Genomic DNA, 18,705 nt, shown 5'->3' with positions numbered 1-18,705 from the left:
TGAAGCAGTTTGAAAATAAGTCTTACTGAACTGCTTCTAATTTTCCCTGGAGAAATGCAACTGTTGGGGAAAAAATAAGAACATTTTAAGCCAAGCTGCAGAAACCTGCCATGTTTAAGAGCACACTGTTCTTCCTCAGCTCTTTAGAAATTCAAATTATCTATTTTATTTTCTCTACCTCACTGACAAAAGTTCGTTTTTTTTGTTGTTGTTCCACAGCTTGGTTAGTTTACCTCGAAGGCTTTAAATTAATATATTTCCTACCTCCATCACCTTTCCCACCATGCTGTTGCAGTTCCATATAGCACATTGATTTATGTCTATTTATTTATTTTTGACAAAGAAGTGAACTGGATTGTGTCTGCATGGTTTTCAGAAACTAGAAGATGGGAACACACAAACTAGCTGCCAACACAGACAGATTTATCATTCAGATTCAGCCAGGAAAAACCAAAACAAGAAAAGGAAGAATTACACAGTGGGAACGGAAAAATAAATTTAAGTAGATGTGCTCATATGTTTTCAATAAAGCTTAACTTTATGGCTTTATCAAAAATAATTAAGCCTAGTTTATTATTTTTAGTTTTTCTCATGTATGCAAATCTAGAAATGAGCACAAACCTCAATTTAAATTGTGACGTATAGCGGCCATCAAAAAATACACAGTGGGACGTTATGCATAAATCAAACTAAATTTGGTAATATTATATTAATAATAAAGAGCAAATTGCTACTGCTAAGTCAATCAAGCTAGCTAATGAAAAAAAATGTTCAGCTAACTTTTAAAGTTTCTTCTATTGATCTAGTTCAGTTACTTATGTTTTTACTTTATGGTTTAACTGTTGTAAGTTCAGGCTGCTTTCATTTTTTTTTTAGTTCTTCTGTTCAAATCTAAAACAGAACATATTTGCCAGTATTGGATATGTGCATAATATATATTGGTTGAGTATCATTGTACCAAAAAACTAAATATAAGACTTGTTATGTTATATTAAGGGAAATACTTCCACAGCATGTGACAAACAAACTAAACCTAATTTTCTCTCAAAAGTGTCAAAACACAAATGTGATTTTCTATTTAGGGCAAAAACCACTGAAGCTTTCAGTCTCAGTATAAAGCAAAAGCCTTCAGCTGAAATCCACTGATCTGCTCAGTCTTGACGCACTTCAACAAAAAGTGTCCAATTAGTGTTAATGGTGGGAGAAAAGCTAGCCAATTGATGCTACACTCTCCCATTAACAGCTATGGACCAAAATCAATACATTGTACGTTGGCTTCAGCACCCAAACAGGTTCCTGAAATGCAAACCGGCGTTTCCAAATGGAAATTCCAATATAAGATAAGATAAGATAAGATAAGATAACTGCACCAGCTAACTCAACGTCTCAATCAAAGTAAACAGGGAAAAATAAGCAGGAATGTAAACATGATCCAACAAACTAACTTTGGATAAAATTAACCGAGCTTTCATTTTGTAACAGTCAATTGTAACATTACTGCGAGTAAGGGGTCGGTGCTTTCTCTACTGATTTTCGTCAGGTGACACACTGGCCATCTTTGCGTTTAGTTATTACTGTAAATGGTCCGGGCATGTCTTTAAATGAAGTTTGCCAAATGGGGCCGGAGGGACTTGACTACCTGTCAGCTGCACTCAGGACAGTGACTTGTGGTGACGGACTGCCTGCTGCCTATACGCGCAGAGACTCATCAGGACTTTCTTGTGGAAGCGCAGGTTGTCAGCTCAGGGGCGACGAATGGCAGCTTCGCTTCTTAAATCTGACAGCCAAAACCAAGAATCAGACATCCCTGTCAAAGACATCCTGAATAAAATGTGTCAAGCCTTTTCCTCACAGCTAGCAAATTAGAAAACCAAGTTCAGGGAAAGCGAGTGCGGGGAGTTTTTTTTTTTTTTTATGTGTGTGTGTGTGTGTGTGTGTGTGTGTGCAAAAGCAAGCGCTTATTCATTCTGGGTCAATCCGCAACAGAAGTGATTACCAGAAGGAAAAACATTCCCCCCTCTGACTGCAGGTAGGAAAGTAATCATCTGTGAGAAGCACAAGAGACTCCTTTTATTTCGAGTCATATTTTAGGGTCCTCAATTATTAAGTAGAAAACGACGAGAAATGTTTTCCGAAACCAAATCTCTGAAGGAAAAATTCAAATCTAGCCTAGGCGGGTTGCTGAATGACAGCTGGAAGAGGATACTTCACACAGGAAAACTTGCGACTGAAGCAATTTCCCCAAACATTTCAATCATCTCAGATTCCTCGACGCACGTTTTTGATCAATGAAAACAGCAGCCGCCCAAAGGTAGCGACTATCATAAGATGGCACTTGCTTTAGCGTGTTGACATACTGAGGCGAGGCATTAAGTATTCACTTGCAATCAAAGTTCCAACTCTTTATATTTTGTTTGCTTGGTTCATTTTAGCTATTCATTTTTAACTAGTTAATCAAACAAAACATGTTTGCTTTGGGAGTTGGTTGGTTCTTTCTGTTGCTGTTTTAGATCTTTGTTTTGGTCAATTCATGACCGACTTTTCTGGGATTTCAATCCATACCCTTCAAACTTAAATCTGAAACTGCTGCCGTGCAACTTATTCAACGGGTTGTATAACCGGTTGAATAACTCACTCACTTTCTGGTTAAAGAGTGAGTCAATCGATGGCGCCCAACTTTCTTAGCTGACCTACAACCTCTGCCTACATCCCCCCGAATGCCGTTTCAGGATGGGAGTTCAGTGAAATTATTAAAATGCTATTAGACGTTTTTTTTGATTGATATTGTACACATGTCTACTTCGATATCATTATTGATTTATTGTCCAACCGTATCTGCTCATAGTCTAATGCAAGGAAATTTGGAGACTCGTCTAGTTGTTGTATCTACCAACTTCCTTTAGAAACTTGTTCATTATTGGCCCTCTTCCACTACTACCTACTCATTATGGCTCGACTTGGCTCCTCTCAGTTTGAGTCATTCTCCACTAGAATTGGGGACCAGCTTTCTGTGGGTGGAGTAAAAGGCAATCAGAGTCTGAAAAACACCCCAACCTGATCTGTATGTGACGCAAGCGCAAAATGTCTGCACCTCGTCCTTGGACCACATTGTTGATTTCAGAGTTGCTATTGTCCTTAACGCTCCAAATACGTTCACTGGGTTTTTATGAATCGTAGATCTGATTCTCCTAAGGGCGTTGCTCTCATGACGCAACTAGTGACCAACACCAGTTTGATGTCGTGTTTTCAGCCACATAGCTGCTACCGGTGGAAAACACTTGGAACTGTGTCGAGTCTTGCCGAGTTGGCACTAGTGGAAAAGGGTCAGTAGATATAGATCAGGTGTGATCTAGCTAGTGAAGGACAACGAAAGAACATCCAAGAGGAGCATATTATTGGCAAGTGGGGTGCAGTTGCTACAACTTGGTACCATGCATCTCTCTGTTTGAAAGGTTAATGAAATGTTCTACATCGTCTCTGTGAAATGAAATAAGTAAAAAAAAAAAGAAGCTATGTTTTGCAGCTCTAGATGAAATAGGAAATTGTGGGTACAAAATAACTAGGAACCATTTGTCATGATCGTTTCTTTCAGCAGCCATTATGGCGTACCATTTTGTGGCTACAGACTTTTCATTCTAGGGATAATTGTCTTTTCCTAACTGGCAGCCATTTAGCAAATCTTGTGGCCGTTTAAGACGGCTTTAAAACTTTTAAAGCTGGGAAGCAGTGGGACGGTACATAACTTGAAATCCCAGTAAATGATTTGGACCAGAACAGAATGTGTCAAAAAGAAAACAATTGCTCCACAGTTAGTAGACTCTGCCCTAGAACAAATGCCACGGTATTTTTTCCCTCTCCCGCCCTCCGGCACTTCATGGGTGTTACAGACCTGAATGCTCCCCCGATGCCAGGACTATTCATGAGAAAATGCCCCAAAAACGAAGACGGTAAGGAGAAGTCAAGGGAGAAGTGAAGAACGGCCAGGTAAACAAGATGTGAGGAGGGAAGGCTGCAGAAGCAGAAACAGCGCAGTCAGCAGCTGTAGCCGCTGGCACGGAACAACAAAAAGGAACGGAAAGGGAGGAGACCCCAGCTCACACGGGCTCTGAAACTTCACACGTTCAAAAAAGAGAAAACAGGACACAACATGCATCTGGATGGGAGCCGACGCAGGAAGCAGACCCACTTCTGGCCCAAAGCACGGCATCGCTAGGGCTAATTAATTACCCAAATATCTGATCACTTTGTTAATGCTGTGCTACCCCCGCCCTCATCAGGAGGCTCAGAGGAATCTCAGAGGTACACAGGAGAAAGTTATGCATAAATCTAACTCGCTTTGGTAATGACTTTACATTATTTAAACAAAATAAACAGTTTTAAAGCAAGAATCCGCTCTGGCAGTTAGCTGAAATTATTATTACTAAGTCTCTCATGCTAGCTAACAAAATTATTCTTTAGTTAGCTATTTAAGTCCAGTCTTAACTACTTATTTGTCTTAAATAAAGCTTTAATTTACAACTTATTTTTACTATTTCAGCCTGGTTCTTTTTCCCCCCATTTTTCTTATTTGTGTTCAAATCCCATCTAAAAGAGCTAGTACAGCAAAAAAAAAAAATAAAAAGTGACTAGTACTGGATATTAATGGCAACGAACATCAGTTGTGTATTATGAATTTAAAAAATAAATATATTATTATTATTTATACTATTTTATATAAAGGAAAATACTTCCAATAAAACTGGCGATTTTATTTGAGCTTTTCCATGAATGTATTCCGGTGACGCGGCCGGTCAGAATCTTTCTCATACTTCAAATTATTTTTAGCTAATAGGAAGACTGTCGGCTATAAACCAGTGGGTCTCTTTTAGGCGCTCGCTTGCAAAACAATCATGTAATAAAGGGGCCATCTTGAAATAGAGGCTGGTGTGGATCGTCACTCTGATATTCAACACACTCCTGAGGATAAGACGCCTTCGCTGCAGCGGGAAGTTCAGCTCCAGGTGCAAATTAACATTTCCCACAGCGCTTTCACAGAAATCCTATGAAAAGTGTCTGAGCACGTGTGACGCGCAATAAGATGATCCAGGTGTCAACAGGAAGCTACGTTTTGTGGGAATGATTTGGAATAGGCGCAAAGCCTACAAAACCTTAATGTGGAATGCAAACGGGATGTAAGACTTTGATGAGAACGATTGGAAACAACAACAAAAAACGGACCTAAAGCAAGAAGCCAACCAAAAACAGCCAGACAGGCTCGGATCAGATGTAGCAAGAATCAACCAATCTGACTGTGTAACTTGGCCTAAAAGTCTCAGCTAGTTGCCTGGCAACTCCATGGTGGCACATGTAGAGGAGCGAGTTGCAGACAGCAGGATGTTGAAATGTCTGAGAAGGCCAAGCTAGGAAACACATCAGGGTGATTTACATTTAGGACTGTATGAAAAAATGGAAATGAATCTGAAATGTTTGTGAGGTAAATATCAGTTCAGATTAAGCAAGAATCTTCCTAAAGCTTACATTTCTTGAATGGAGGTTCTATGAAGTTATTATTTAAAGCTTAAAGGTGCCATTTTGCAACTTTGTAGGAAAGTTAAAAAAAATACAATAAAATCATTAAGTTATTTTAGCTTATGGAGAGATGTTAGCCTTCGGTAAGCAGCAACAGGATAAGGCCACAAAACAGACTCCCAAAATCAGAATACTGAAAAAAAAAGTCATAAGTCATTTCAGAATTTCAGAGAATTCTAACCAATATCAGAATTGAGGTTGTTTTTTTTTTTTTTAATCTGAATTAAGAAAAAAGGTCTGAAATCAGATTAATCTCACAACGCTGACTTTTGCAGAACTGACTCAAATCTCAGAACTTTTTTTTTTTTTTCTTAAAACAACATTTTTTTCAAATCAAAAATTGGAAAAAGGAGGAATTCAGACATTAATCTCAAAATTTGGACGTTAAACTCAAAATGTCCACTTTAAATCAGAATTTTCACTCAAATCTCAGAATTCGGACTTTTTTCTTAGAATTCAGAATTTTGACTCTAATCACAAAACCTTCACTCAGAGATCTGTTCTTTTCCCAGCAGCAGCAGCAGCGGAGAGAATTTCGCAATGTGTCAAAATCAAATGTGGTTTTTGTTTTCCTCTACAAAATGCCAGAATAAGTCATGTAGCTGCTTTCCAGTGAAAAAACGCGAAAAGTGAATTAAAATGTAAAACCCTCGGCAGGAGCTCAGCTGTCTTACTTGGAAAATCTTCCTAAGAGCTGCACCCAGAACGTCTTTAAACTGAGAACTGCACCAGCATGAAGTTCTCTGAACCGGATTCAGATTCTAGGAAAACTGCAGACGTTCTTTAAATGAAGCCTTCGAGCATTTAGCAAGTTCTATGGAGAATATCGTTTAACTCCCATAATAATAAAATGTATTTGTGTTCCCACCAACGCCTCTGCGCGCCGCTCTGCATGTGAATCCCTGCTGCCTCCGCCCGGCGCAGCGCTGAGCCCAAAACCGCTTATTTGTAAGCACCTTTTGTCCGAGCGCTGGGCGGCATTCTTTGGCAGGAGAAAGGAGGGGTTGGGGGGGACGGAGGGCTCCCCGTCCCGCTTCCTGTGCCGCCGCGTTGCCTGCCAGCCCAGTGGATCCGTCCAATCCCTGGCATTTCCCGAGGAATGTGACTGGAATGCTTTCTACTTCTGGAGGGGAGGGAAGGAGGGGGGGGGGGCTACGCCCAGGTCGCGGTTTTCGTCTTGGATTTCACGAGCGGCCTAGAATATCTACCGAGTGGATTCTCCCATAAAGCAACAAAACTATAAAAAAAAAGAAAACAAAAAGCTTTCTTCTAACAATGAGACACAGATGCACACTCACAAGCATTTGATTTTCTCTTCTTATTTCTTCTTTTCTTACACAATCTGAAAATTTAGGTCAAATCTTGTCTAACGCACCGGCTAAACGGTTCAGGGGAACCTTTAAGAGATATAGATATATATATATATATATATTAAAAACACTTCACAAAATAAGGCACTCCAATTTTCTTTCATTGTCCTGACTGCTTTCAGTCTGTAGGATGAAGCTGTAAAAGAAAAAAAAAATGGCCTGATCCACCTCTGCATTGTCACAAGGCTTCAAAGCAGAGGGGGGGAGATGAAAGCAGCTGATAGGAGCAGGATGACAGAATATCAAGATGAGGCTGCCGATCTGGATTCTGCTCCTTCAAAGGGACAGCAGTAACACAGACGAGACCCGGGGAAGAAAAATAACAAAGGAAAATGAAATTGGCACCAGCCGTTGGTTCACAGGAAGATATCCCACAATCCATTGTATCACCTTTTCCCCTGGCTTTCTGCTCTCCAAAGCACCAGGCTGGGGTAGAAAGAAGAACTACTTCCCTCAGAAGAACTGCTACCCTCAGTGGGATTTTAATTTGAAAGGTTCCAAGTTTTCGTCCCAACAAAAAAACCAAAAACAAACCTAAACAACAAAAAAAAAAAAAACACAGTAGTGAAAATGGTCCTGGACTGAATTGCACTGGCACCTGATTGAAGTTGCCCAGCAACCGCCACCTTCTTCAAATGAAACAAAATTGGTGTCAAACGTTTGTGCTGCAAAAATCGTCATTTGTGCCGGCATCATTTTAAAGATATTACTAAATGTTTGCAGAGGCCAACAAAGTCGACCAGCTACTCCACATTTACAAAATCAAACAACATAATGGTTTCAATCGACTGGGTTCCATTTGTGCGGCATTAATTTCTGTTTGTGCCGCTATGATTTTTAAGATTTCTAGGCCACCAGACGTCTCCCACCGAATTAACGGCAAATGTTTCCAGATACTTTGTGAAGTCATCTAAAGGTTCCCCCGGCCCCTGCCCTCACACTTATAATATCAAAAAGATTCTGTCAAATTTGCTGCTACTAAAATTTTAGCTGCACAAACACATAGCACAATTCATTTATGTCAGTACAGTTAGATTTTGTTAGTGCGGTTAGGGGCAGGTCGATCTTCAGAAACTTAAAAAAAAAAATCTTTAAAATTATAGCGGCACTAACAATAAATTTGTGCTGCACAAATGGTTTGAGACATCGTATTTGGTTTGTTTTTGTAAATCTGGAATGGCTGATTGACCTTTGATGACCTCCAGAAACATTTATGAACATCAATTAAAATTTGAGCTGCACAAACGTAGCACAAATGTTTGACACCAATTACAATCAATTTGAAGGAGTTGGGGGCAGGGTCAACCTCGCTCAGGTATTGCTGGGATGCATTCCATATAATCCACGACTGGGAAAGAGATTTGGATTCAGAAGCGATCGTCTCTGAGTTGCGTTGGCGACTTGAAGGGCTTGAGCCCCAGCGTCCTGCGGGGGTGGGCTCTCTCTTTGGTCACGTCCAGAGGCTTGCCGCAGGCCGCCCAGCCCAGGTCCATGAAGGCCGGGTCCGCCGGGTTGATGGGTGCGATGCGGAACGAGGGCAGAGTGGGCGAGCCGTTGGTGGAGCACGGGGCGGATCGGGAGGTCGGGAACGGAGTGGAGAACGGGTCAAAGGGTGGCGCACCGTCGGAGCTGCTGGAAGGGTCCGCCTTGAGGGCAAAGGGGTCGCAGTCTGGAGAGGGGAAAGGGTCGCAGCTGGTGAAGGGGTTGGTGGGCGAGGGCTGGTAGCCCAAGGCGTGGCTGTCTGAGCGGATGGGGCTGCGGCCGCCTGCTGAGATGGCGCCACCCGCCGAGATGAAGCTCCAAGGGTCGATGCGGGGCCGGATGGGAGACGGGCGTGGCCGGGGGATGACGCTGACCTCTAGACGGCGGGTTTTGGGGCTCCATAGCGCTGGGTTGGGGTGGAGAGCGTAGGGTACGGAGGTCTTGTCCTCAAAGTCCAGTGTGTCTTGGCATAGGGGGAGATCTAAAACTGGAACAAAACAACACGCCAGTGTTACGCTTCAATAGATTCCTAGATAAAAAGAAACTTTCCACTTGCGTTAAGTGTGGAACATCAACATGAAAATTATACATGACATCAAAAATGCTTTGCTAGCAAAAATCTGAAAAATGTGATTTGCATTTGTATTCAGCACTGGTGGGCAATACTAGCTAAAAAGTTAGTTGTGCTAACCCTAAAGCACTAATCATAAACATTAGCTCTGCTAGCACAAAACAATTCTGCAAACATGGCATTTAGCTGAAGCTAATGCTAATGTGCTAACTTCAGTTCAAATTAATGATACAACCTTCAACAACAATCTAATGATGACATCATTTATGTTCTATAATGGACTCAGACATTGTATTTATGTTTAGATCTTGTTCTTTATTGTCTGTGTGTTATTCTGATCCCAGATTTTTTTATTGTTTGAAATAGTTATTAGCGAGAAAACACAAAAAGAAGACAGGCGACATAAACAGCTAACTACTTGGAAGAATTCTTAACAGTCGATAACCAAAACCTGAAAACAGATGTTAAACTTTATTCATCTGAAAGTTTACGCATTAGTGCTACAGAATTTATCTGGAAATTGTAATTTTGGAGAACCTACGTGCGTTAAATGCTAAAATTATATATATATATATAGCTGTATGCAATTAGCACATTAGTGGAGGTTTATACTCTGATAGCCTTAAATTAAATCTGTAATAGAATGATGTCATATTGCTGTAAGCAAGTGAATTCAGTTCCTAGTTCGGTCAATTCCTCAGGTTTGTCAGTGAACAAATATCCTCAAGACCAAGGAGCATAGCAAAAATGTCTCTTTAACCGAATCTAATGGTTGAAGTGCTCTACTCAAGCCTCTCTCATCTGATCTAGTCTGTTCAAAAACCCTTCAGAAAACAAACCTGTGCAGTGAAATTGATCAAAAACAAGAAGATGAAAGCACACAAAAAAAGAAAAAACAGAAATGGAGCAATTACAAGTGAGGAATGTTGATGTAATTAGTCTCAATTAAGTGTAACATAGTGCTGTCTAACTAGTTGACAGAGCTGCAAGAGCAGCAGACAAAGTGTAAATTGGCGCTGACAAGAACATTAAACTCAGAATAAATCACCCTGAGTGAACATTTGCTGTTTCCAAATGTGATGCGTCTGCCAAATGGCATTATTTACATCAACAGTTACCCTCAAAGGCTGCCGAGCTTTTCAGCTGACAAGAGCGCGCAATCAGAAGCCACACAAGAGCAGCAGCGTATTTTAAAAAAGAAAGAAGAAAGTGAGAAAAGTCCTCTGAATAAACATCTCTCTTTCAAGCGCACGCTGCCAGGCAAACCATGTGGCAGTCTGTCGCCTGCGTCATTCCAGTCAACAAGCATATCAGGATTGTTTAGCTAAAACACACTTGGTTAATGATGTGTGATGTCTATTTTTTTCTTGTCTTGAAATTCAGGGTTTCTCCCCCCAATTCAAATGTAAGACTTTTAAAGGCCACTATGAAGGGAATTTAAGCCCAACAAACTTCGTCCAGCCAACTGGCGATAAACTTGTACTCCACAATCATGAGCTACCACAGCAGTGGCATGCTAGCCTCAGCCGTCTCCAGACACACACAAGGAAGAAGTCTGGGTGCGGCTAAACAGAAAAGTCCCACACGAAAAAATTACATACAGTAGAGTATACGAGATTAAATAGTTCTTCTTGTCAAAACAAAATTTAAAAACTGTCATCATATATTAAAGGCAAACTCACTTTTCACAAAAAATTTAAGACATTTTAAGGCCAAACATTTAGATACATTAATTGAAGACTTTTTGCGGATGCGAGGGCACCGTGTAAGGTTTGTATATGTTTTTGTGATATGTAGTTCAAGCGACCAAAAGGTTTGGAGAACATTTGGACCTGTTTTCAACACCAGGGTGTTACCAAAGGGGGGCGCCAAAATTGGGTCGCTTCCATTGAAAACGGGTGTAAAGAAAATCGATGCAGCTGTCTGAAATACTACACCATGCACATTTCCTTGGAGTTTTCATAATGTAGTTCATGTGTTTTCATCACAAAAGATAACCCTGCAAATCTGCATGAATTTGCATTTATCTCCCTTTACAAAATAAAATCCAGTCAACTGAAATCTGCTAAAATGTCAGTATAAATCCAGATGTTCTCAGAAGGTCTCACGGATTTGCCTGATTCCAGTTTTGACCGATACCAATTTTTTACATTTCTTTTGTCAAATAAAGGAAGGAACTTCACAATACTTCTAGTCAGAGAATCTGAATACAAATGCATGCTCCACTTTTCATATTTTTAACTGTAAAAAAAACACATTTTGACGATGCATTATGTTCCTCCTACTCCACAGTCATGAACTACTTTGCGTCGGTTTAAAGCTCGGAGAGAAAACGGCGAAGAATGTGGCACAAAACGTACGCAGCGACGCCATCAAATGCGTAACGTGAACACCGTTACTGAAATTGGCGGCGGTTTCCAGCAGACAGACTGCAGATTAGCAGTCTGGAATCTGCTACTCTTCCATCCAATGTGCTGCACTCATCCTGCGCTATTCAATGAAAGAAAACTCCAATCTCAGAAGAGTGAAAAAAAAAACAGCATTTAAAAAAAAACAACCCTGGTTGATAGCTCTGCTTTGCCAGTATTAGCAGTAAAGTACAGCGAGGGCCAGCTGTTACCTGAGATATGCAAATGGCTGCAGAGAAGCTTTGATGCTAATGAAAAAGCTCCTGCAGCAACGAAGTATCCCCTGTGCTGCTAAATGGAAACAAAAATTCTCACTAAAAACAAAGAACGATAATTCCGGGAGAACCGTGTGTGTGTGTGTGTGTGTGTGTGTGTGTGTGTGTGTGTGTGTGTGTGTGTGTGTGTGTGTAGGGTTTGGGGGGGAAACATTGTTATGCCACGGTGGTACGGGACTCAAGGTTAAAGCCGGAATGGGATTTGCGTGCGCGGCCGGGTGGAACGAGCTCGGTTAGGGGTTGCAGGTGAATCACTGAGCTAAATTAAAAACCCGAATCCGAAACCCAATCTGGGCGAAGAGCAGGTACTTGAAGGAAGTACTCGGCTGATTTAAAATGGCACTTCCAATAAGAAGAGAGCTGGAGAAGACAAATTTAAAAAAAAAAAAAGGAAACAAAGAAAACACTAGTGAGAATTAAAACAGCAGAGGTAGACTCTAATTAAATTAAGATCAGGCTTCTGGATCTTCAGCAATGGCTCTTCATAACTCCGCCTTAAAATGATAAAGAATCAACTAATGTTTCAAATGTAAAATTAATAGCAAATGCTGCTTTAAACAGTTTTTTATGTAATAAATTGATTTTCCACACCAGAAGTGTTTGGGATCGACTTTTTTTCGTTATTAAATTGGAAATCATTGTTCGTTTCTCATTTCTACAAAAGTTTTGTTTTTTCCTTATTTTAAAACCTAAAAACAGAAATAAAAAAATGACAACAAATTTTCTTAAGTTGATATTTATATTTACACAAAATTGAAAGTTTTTTTTTTTTTTTTTTTAAACGAGGTCAAGGTTTTAAAATAATTTTTTAAAGTGGCTGGGCCAGACTTTAAAAAGGGCTTCCAGGGGCAGTAGCCCAGAGCGGCCAGTGTTTGGGCGCTCCAGAGATTTATTTTTTTAATTTATATTTACAAATGCATGTTTTATAAACATTGTAGTCTACATAAAACTAACCAACCCGTATCGAATGAAGTGTTTTAATAATGTAAATTTTGAATACAAATGATAAGAGTAATTAAAAATTTGACTCTAAATTTAAAGTACATCTTTTCAAGATTAATATGTAAAGTTGATTACTTGCACCCACTGATGATCTCCACCAATGTGTTTTCATTTATATCAGTAAAATACATAGAGCACCAAAATAAGCCCCTATCCTTTTAAATCTGGCCGTGAGCGCAGGGCATTCTGGGTAAATAAAACCAAAACAAACACCTGTTGGTTTTTTTTAGGGTTAGCGGGAGAAATTACTTGTTGTCTTGTGCCATCGACAAAATCTGCTAAAATCTGACGCCGTCACATTTTTGTTTACATAACGTGAAGCAGAAAGTGTTTTCTTCAGAGGTTTTCGAAGAAGACCTATCAGTGGTTCTTGGTGCAGCATTCCCATAGGCTGGGAGGGGAACTAAACCAGGTGAAAATGTAACAAATGTTGCAACTTTGATCCCCAATTGAACCGAGTCTACCGGACTATCAGGTGTGATATTATTTATGTGGCTCTCAAGGTTATAACGATAGCAGGTCTAGGGGGAATGAACCCACTGACCCAGCTGGGAGGTGTAGCTGGACCTCCTCCTGCGGTCGGGTCGGTTCTCCGAGGCCTCGCTGCTCAGCTCTCCGTTGCTGGAACCAGAACTAGCGGTCCAGTCCGCCGGGACGGCGCCGTCCTGCTGCAGTGGGGTCCCCGGACTCGGAGGGCTGCTGTGGTGCGTCTGCGGCGTCCGGGGGCCGGACCTTTCGCGAGGGTTGGGCGGTGGCGGCGTCAGGGGCAACGGCTTTAGCTCCTGGTACTGCAGGGCTAAATCCAGCAGCGGCTTGGGGAGCGGCTCAGACGTGGAGAAGGTGATGAGGTCGTCCACCACGGGGGGGTCGGTTATGAGCGGCCTGGGGGAGGAGATCTCCAGCTCGAAGGAGGAGCGTTCCTCCGAGGCTGGGGGGTTAGTTCGAGGGGGAACCCTGGGGGGGAAGTCCAAGCCCCGACCCAGCGCCACGGAGGACAAGAGGGAGCCACAGCCTAGCAATACTCGGTGCGTATTCTTGACAGCGCCACCAAGGAACCCCCTCTCGGGCATGGGAGAGCCGGCCGGGGAGTAGCCCCCCTCCTCGCTGCCAGAGTCTCCCTGGGAGGGGGGAAGGCGGAGGCTGTCCTTTGACGAGGAGCCTATAGTGAGAGAGAGAAAGTTTAGAGAAAAAAGAAAAAGATGTGAGAGAGAATAATGACTCCACGCATTTATTATTCATTCAGCTTCTGTTTCTAATTCACACTGCCAGACTTGGGTGAGTCTTAAAAGGGCAGTATTATGTGTTTCCAGGCACATAGTGCCATTTTAGCACAGTGAAGTAACTATGTTTACTTCAGTGGTTAGAAACTCAAATATGAGTTAAAATTTGAGTTTGTAACTTAACGTCTTGAAATTGGGACTCTGTCACTTTAAAGCTTCCAGCTCTTTCTGAAACTCCGCCTTTGGAAAGTCATCACAACATGGCTCCCCTACTAAACATTTAACAACATTTTACCAGCGTTGAACTGAGCAGCAGCTCCTACAATGAGCTCAGCTCCAGCAGGTGTTTGCTAATTGGTGGCTAGTCTGAAGGAGCTGCGTTGGGGAGGAGCTATGTTCACTCGGGTGTTTTGTACAGTTCAATGGTTGCCATAGAGATTAAATGATTTCTCAAACATGCATAAAAGAATCAAAGCAACACTCCCAAGTATGTTTTCGATGATGGAATAACAACGTGATGTAAAGCTAAAAAAAAGTCGATTTCACATAGTGCTGCCCAGAGGGCGGCGTTACCGTTCTGAGTGGAGGCCATGGTCGGCGTGGGGGGGCAGTACTCCTCGAAGTCGTCCATGGCGTCTCCGTTCTCGTTGCTGTCCGACCCCAGCAGCTTGGCCCTCATCGATAAACTGGAAGCAGTCAGACGAGCAGAACATCTTAGAACGCCTAATATCAGTATCAGTCGCAATATTGGGAAAAAACAACTTGGTGACAATGTGCTTGAGCCATAAAGGTAGACTCTGTTCAGTCTAATTCTATGTGTTGTTCTCTAAGCGACATCATGCTTATTCGTTATATTTAGAATTTCTAATTGCACTTTCTGAACCATTGAAAGATGTTTTGTTGCAGTTTATTTTCACATGTTTGACTGTTTTTGTCAATTTCCGTTTCTTTATTATTATTTTACTTTAGGTGTTACTCTGCTAATTGCAGTGACTGAATAAATTGAGGTTGTGTTTACATGTTTGGCCAAACTTGTGAAGCTGTTGGTGTATTTAGCCGTGCTGGTGCAGAGGTATCAGATACATTTGTAATTCAGCACAGTTATGTCTGTGTTTGAAAACAGAAAAAATATTTCAAGTCAATTCAGCACTGCTCTTCTGTATCAGTATCGTACCAGGAGTGGAAAAAAAGTGCATTGTGCATCCCCAGTTTTGATGTTATTTATTTATTTCCTTCATTTACAGTTTAAAATCAACATGTCACATGGTGATGTAAACAAAAGTTTTGAATGAAAGTTTGTGATCTGGAATAAGGAGCAAAGGGAGGATTTCCGGAAACAGTCAGTGATGCAACAAATTAGAAGAGGCCTCTGACTGAAGACCGTTATTTCATCAGGCTTATGACTCTAGCAGACACACTGACAGCTCAGTTTCCAGGCAGCATCCACTCTGATTGATGGAAGAGAAGGTTTGAACTTCCTTCTTCTCTGTCTGCAGTCACAAAGTTTCACTTTTAACTCCTCTGTGATTTGTGGCTGTAGTTTAGGGTTGTTGTTGTTGTTGTTTTTTTGATATCCTGGTTGTAAAAACAATACCTTTTGTTACTCATAGTAACAAAATAAAAACAAACTAAAATTCCTTCCAGCTGCACAGCATCCAAAACCAGAGGGAATAAAAGCCTGAAAAAACAACAAACCAGAACTAACATAACAAAGTTATTTCTATATGCAGCCACCATGAGCAGCACAGCTCTAAAACCGTTTTATGTTTGTTGAAGTATGTAATATGTGATTTTTTTGTTGTTGTTTAAATACATATTGTTAAAAAAGAAACGAGCAGAACCAAAGTAGAACGTTAGTGGTTTAAAGTCCCGGCAAACCTGCTTTCCTGGGGACTGAGCCGCAGAACCTTGGGGCTTTTGGGACTCTTTGGGCTCTGGGGCCTCCAGGGTGGGTTCAGCCTCAGGTCTCCGTTGGACTGCTTGTGAGACGGGGTCTCTAATGACCGGACCGGGGTCAGACAAAACGCCCTGCTGTCGCTGGGACTGACTGAAGAGACAGAGAGAGAAAGAGAGAGAGAGAGAGACAGAGGACATGAGATGAAATTAATCTGCACGTTTCTCTCATTTTGCTTTTGTATTTCCGAGGCCGACGGTGACACTCAACTTTCAAACTGGTCAGAACCACACATGGCTCACAGGAAAGGGGGAACTGGTGGGACTTGAGCTCTAAGAATAACTGAGATTGCATCTGCCGAGCTCAAGTGACACATCTCAGCTCTCCTCACACCAACAGGTCTGCGCTGCCAGCAGTGTGAACAGCATACAGTAACACAGTAACACAGAGGATGTCTAAACCAGACCGTCTGCAACAGCTGTCACTGTGCTAAAAGTTTTAAAGGGACAGAGTCATGTGTCTTCCAGGCACAAAGTGCCATTTTATAGCACAATATAGTAACTGTTACCTTCAGTAACAGTTACTATAAAATACATAATAATTTTTAAAAAATCAAATACGACTTCAATATTTAAGGGCTTGAAATTGCACCTCCGTCTCTTTAAGAAATTCATGCTCTTTCTGAAGCTCTGCCTTCAGAAAGTCATTACAACATGGCTCCTCTATTAATCCTTTAGCAACGTTTTTACCACTGAGAAGTAGCTCCTACAATGAGCTTAGCATGTGTTCAGCCAGGTGTTTGCTAACTGCTGCAAGCTAGTCTGAAGGAGCTGAGTGTTGGAGTGCAAACCGAGTTTGTGTTTGTGAGGCACAAACTCTGAAACTGCAGCCTAGTTTAGGAGCTTCGTCCACAAAGGCGGAGCTACAGTAGGTCCAACCAGGCGTTTTGTGCAGCTGAGTGGTTGCCATGGAGATTAGAGGATTTGTCAAACATGAATGAAAGAATCAAGGCAACACTACCAGAATGTTACATAATTCTGCCCCATAAAGCCCTTTCCAAGAGCTTTTACCCCTGTTGGTCTTTCCAATTTTAGACCTAAAGGGGGCGATAATGAGCTGGCTTTCTACAGTTTAAAAACACATTTTTGGTGCAAGTGCTGATTTACACAAATGCAGCTCAAAGAGTTTCTCCTTAAAATATGTAGTGTTTAGGGCTGGCCAATTAAAAACAAAACAAACAAAAAAATTGTATATCAAATTTGATTTACAAAAAAAATGTTCTGCATTTTTTTTCCTTAAAGAAAGTAAAGAAAAAAAAAATTCAGGTCAACTCTGATCTTTTTTTTTGTGTTGGTTTTGCACATTAAATTCCAACTAAATATGTTTACATTTGTGGTTGCACTGTGACAAAAGTTGGAAGAGAGGTATGAATACGTTGGAAATCCACTGCATTTCCTTTTCTTACTTTAGTAGATACTAATTTTAGCTGCAGTTTCTGCATTTTCTTGTGTGCTGGTTTTTCGAAACGACACTTGTTAGTTTGTTTTCCTCATTATGTTCACAAAGTGTGAAATAACACGATAAAAAAAGCAACAACAACAGAAAATGACTCACTAGCCTTAATTACATAATCCATTTAAACAACTAACTGAAACAGATCGTTTTCTATGCACTTCTTTAAACATTAGAACTTGTTACATGTGGAGTTTTAAAGCTCTATACAAACCTAATGAAGCTAAAGCAAACCCTTTCTAATAAGTATGAAGGGGGAAAAAAGCATCTTAAAAACACAAGTTAATATCAATTTACACTATGATGATACAACAAGCGAGAAAGTTATACATCCAGGTTAAATGGAGTGAGCAGCTGCCACCGTTTGATCCAAATTCGGCTGTAATGCGTAACATGATTAGCGCCGCACAGTTAGGAATCAAGCCAACCTCTGGGAAATCCGCAACAGTCTTTCAGTTCCAGGATGGGGTTTAAGTACAACTTCCGGAGGACCGACCTCCGCGCCGCGGTGCGACGTAAACAGAGGAGGAGACGGAGCACCGAGCGAATTTTGTTTTCTAAATTTAGAGCATGTACCCAGGGAGAGGTAAGTCCGCGCTTTTGCAACTCCGGGAGAAAGAAATATTGGAGGAAAAACTGTCATAATGGCAACTGCAGAGTACCTTGTTATTGTGACTCCAAAATTTCATTTCATTTCAGTAGCAGAAATGAAAAGGCTCAGTAGATAAACTGTGCTACATTAGAGGCAATCTGGTTGCCTTCCTGACGTGCGCCGATGCATGATTTAGAAAATTGACTTGGATGTTTTTACGTGGCTCCCATCATCATCATATTCCATATTTTTTTGTGCATTAGAGGTTTATTTTCCTTTCTCTCTTTTTTTCTTGGAGATTCTTGGAGATTCAATTAGTAAAAGGTCAGAAACTCTAACCTGATTGGTTAGAGGAGGATTCTGCAACATGTGGCTCGTTAGACCAAACACTGTGGTCAAAAATGCAAAAAAAAAAAAGTAAAAATACATCTTTTTAAAAAGTTGTTTTCATTTGCTTTATGCAAAGATGTTTCACAAAAATGACACTAATAGAGTAAGGAATATTAATTTTTGATATAGTAACTTTGATAAAGCACATGCTTTCCATATTTTGGTTTTAAAGCATGTTCTTTTAATTCTTTTAATTCCCACATAAAAATGTTCTGTTCCTTTGGAAAAATCAAAAATATTTTTGTGTAAATGTTTGATTTTCTTTATTTTAAACCTAAAAAACAAACATAAAATGGTGTCTTTTTTTTTTCATTTAAATAAAGAAAAATCCTATTGTTGATTTTGTTAAGATATGTTAATTTGCTTAATGTAACGTTTGTGGCTCTAAACACATTTTGACCAAATGGCTCTCGGGGTTGTA

At 40.8% G+C, this 18,705-nt stretch overlaps 1 protein-coding gene across 1 annotated transcript in view; it reads right to left on the bottom strand.

Moving 5' to 3' along the window:
- Positions 1 to 331: 331 nt before the first annotated feature.
- Positions 332 to 18,705, bottom strand: part of LOC114157052 (mitogen-activated protein kinase kinase kinase 11) — a 52,000-nt gene continuing 33,626 nt past the window's right edge. Inside the window, exons 7-10 of the mRNA XM_028037743.1 lie at positions 15,775 to 15,943; positions 14,470 to 14,582; positions 13,221 to 13,835; positions 332 to 8,907 (exon numbers count right to left, since the gene is read on the bottom strand). Of these exons, the coding sequence (XP_027893544.1) occupies positions 8,306 to 8,907; positions 13,221 to 13,835; positions 14,470 to 14,582; positions 15,775 to 15,943 (1,499 nt within the window). The 3' untranslated portion in view covers positions 332 to 8,305. The remainder of the gene's footprint in view (positions 8,908 to 13,220; positions 13,836 to 14,469; positions 14,583 to 15,774; positions 15,944 to 18,705) is intronic.

This window comes from Xiphophorus couchianus, chromosome 14 (genome assembly GCF_001444195.1).
Source record: "Xiphophorus couchianus chromosome 14, X_couchianus-1.0, whole genome shotgun sequence".
NCBI lineage: Eukaryota > Metazoa > Chordata > Actinopteri > Cyprinodontiformes > Poeciliidae > Xiphophorus > Xiphophorus couchianus.
The sequence above is the reverse complement of the archived record's forward strand: the minus strand, read 5'-3'. Positions and strand labels throughout refer to the sequence as shown.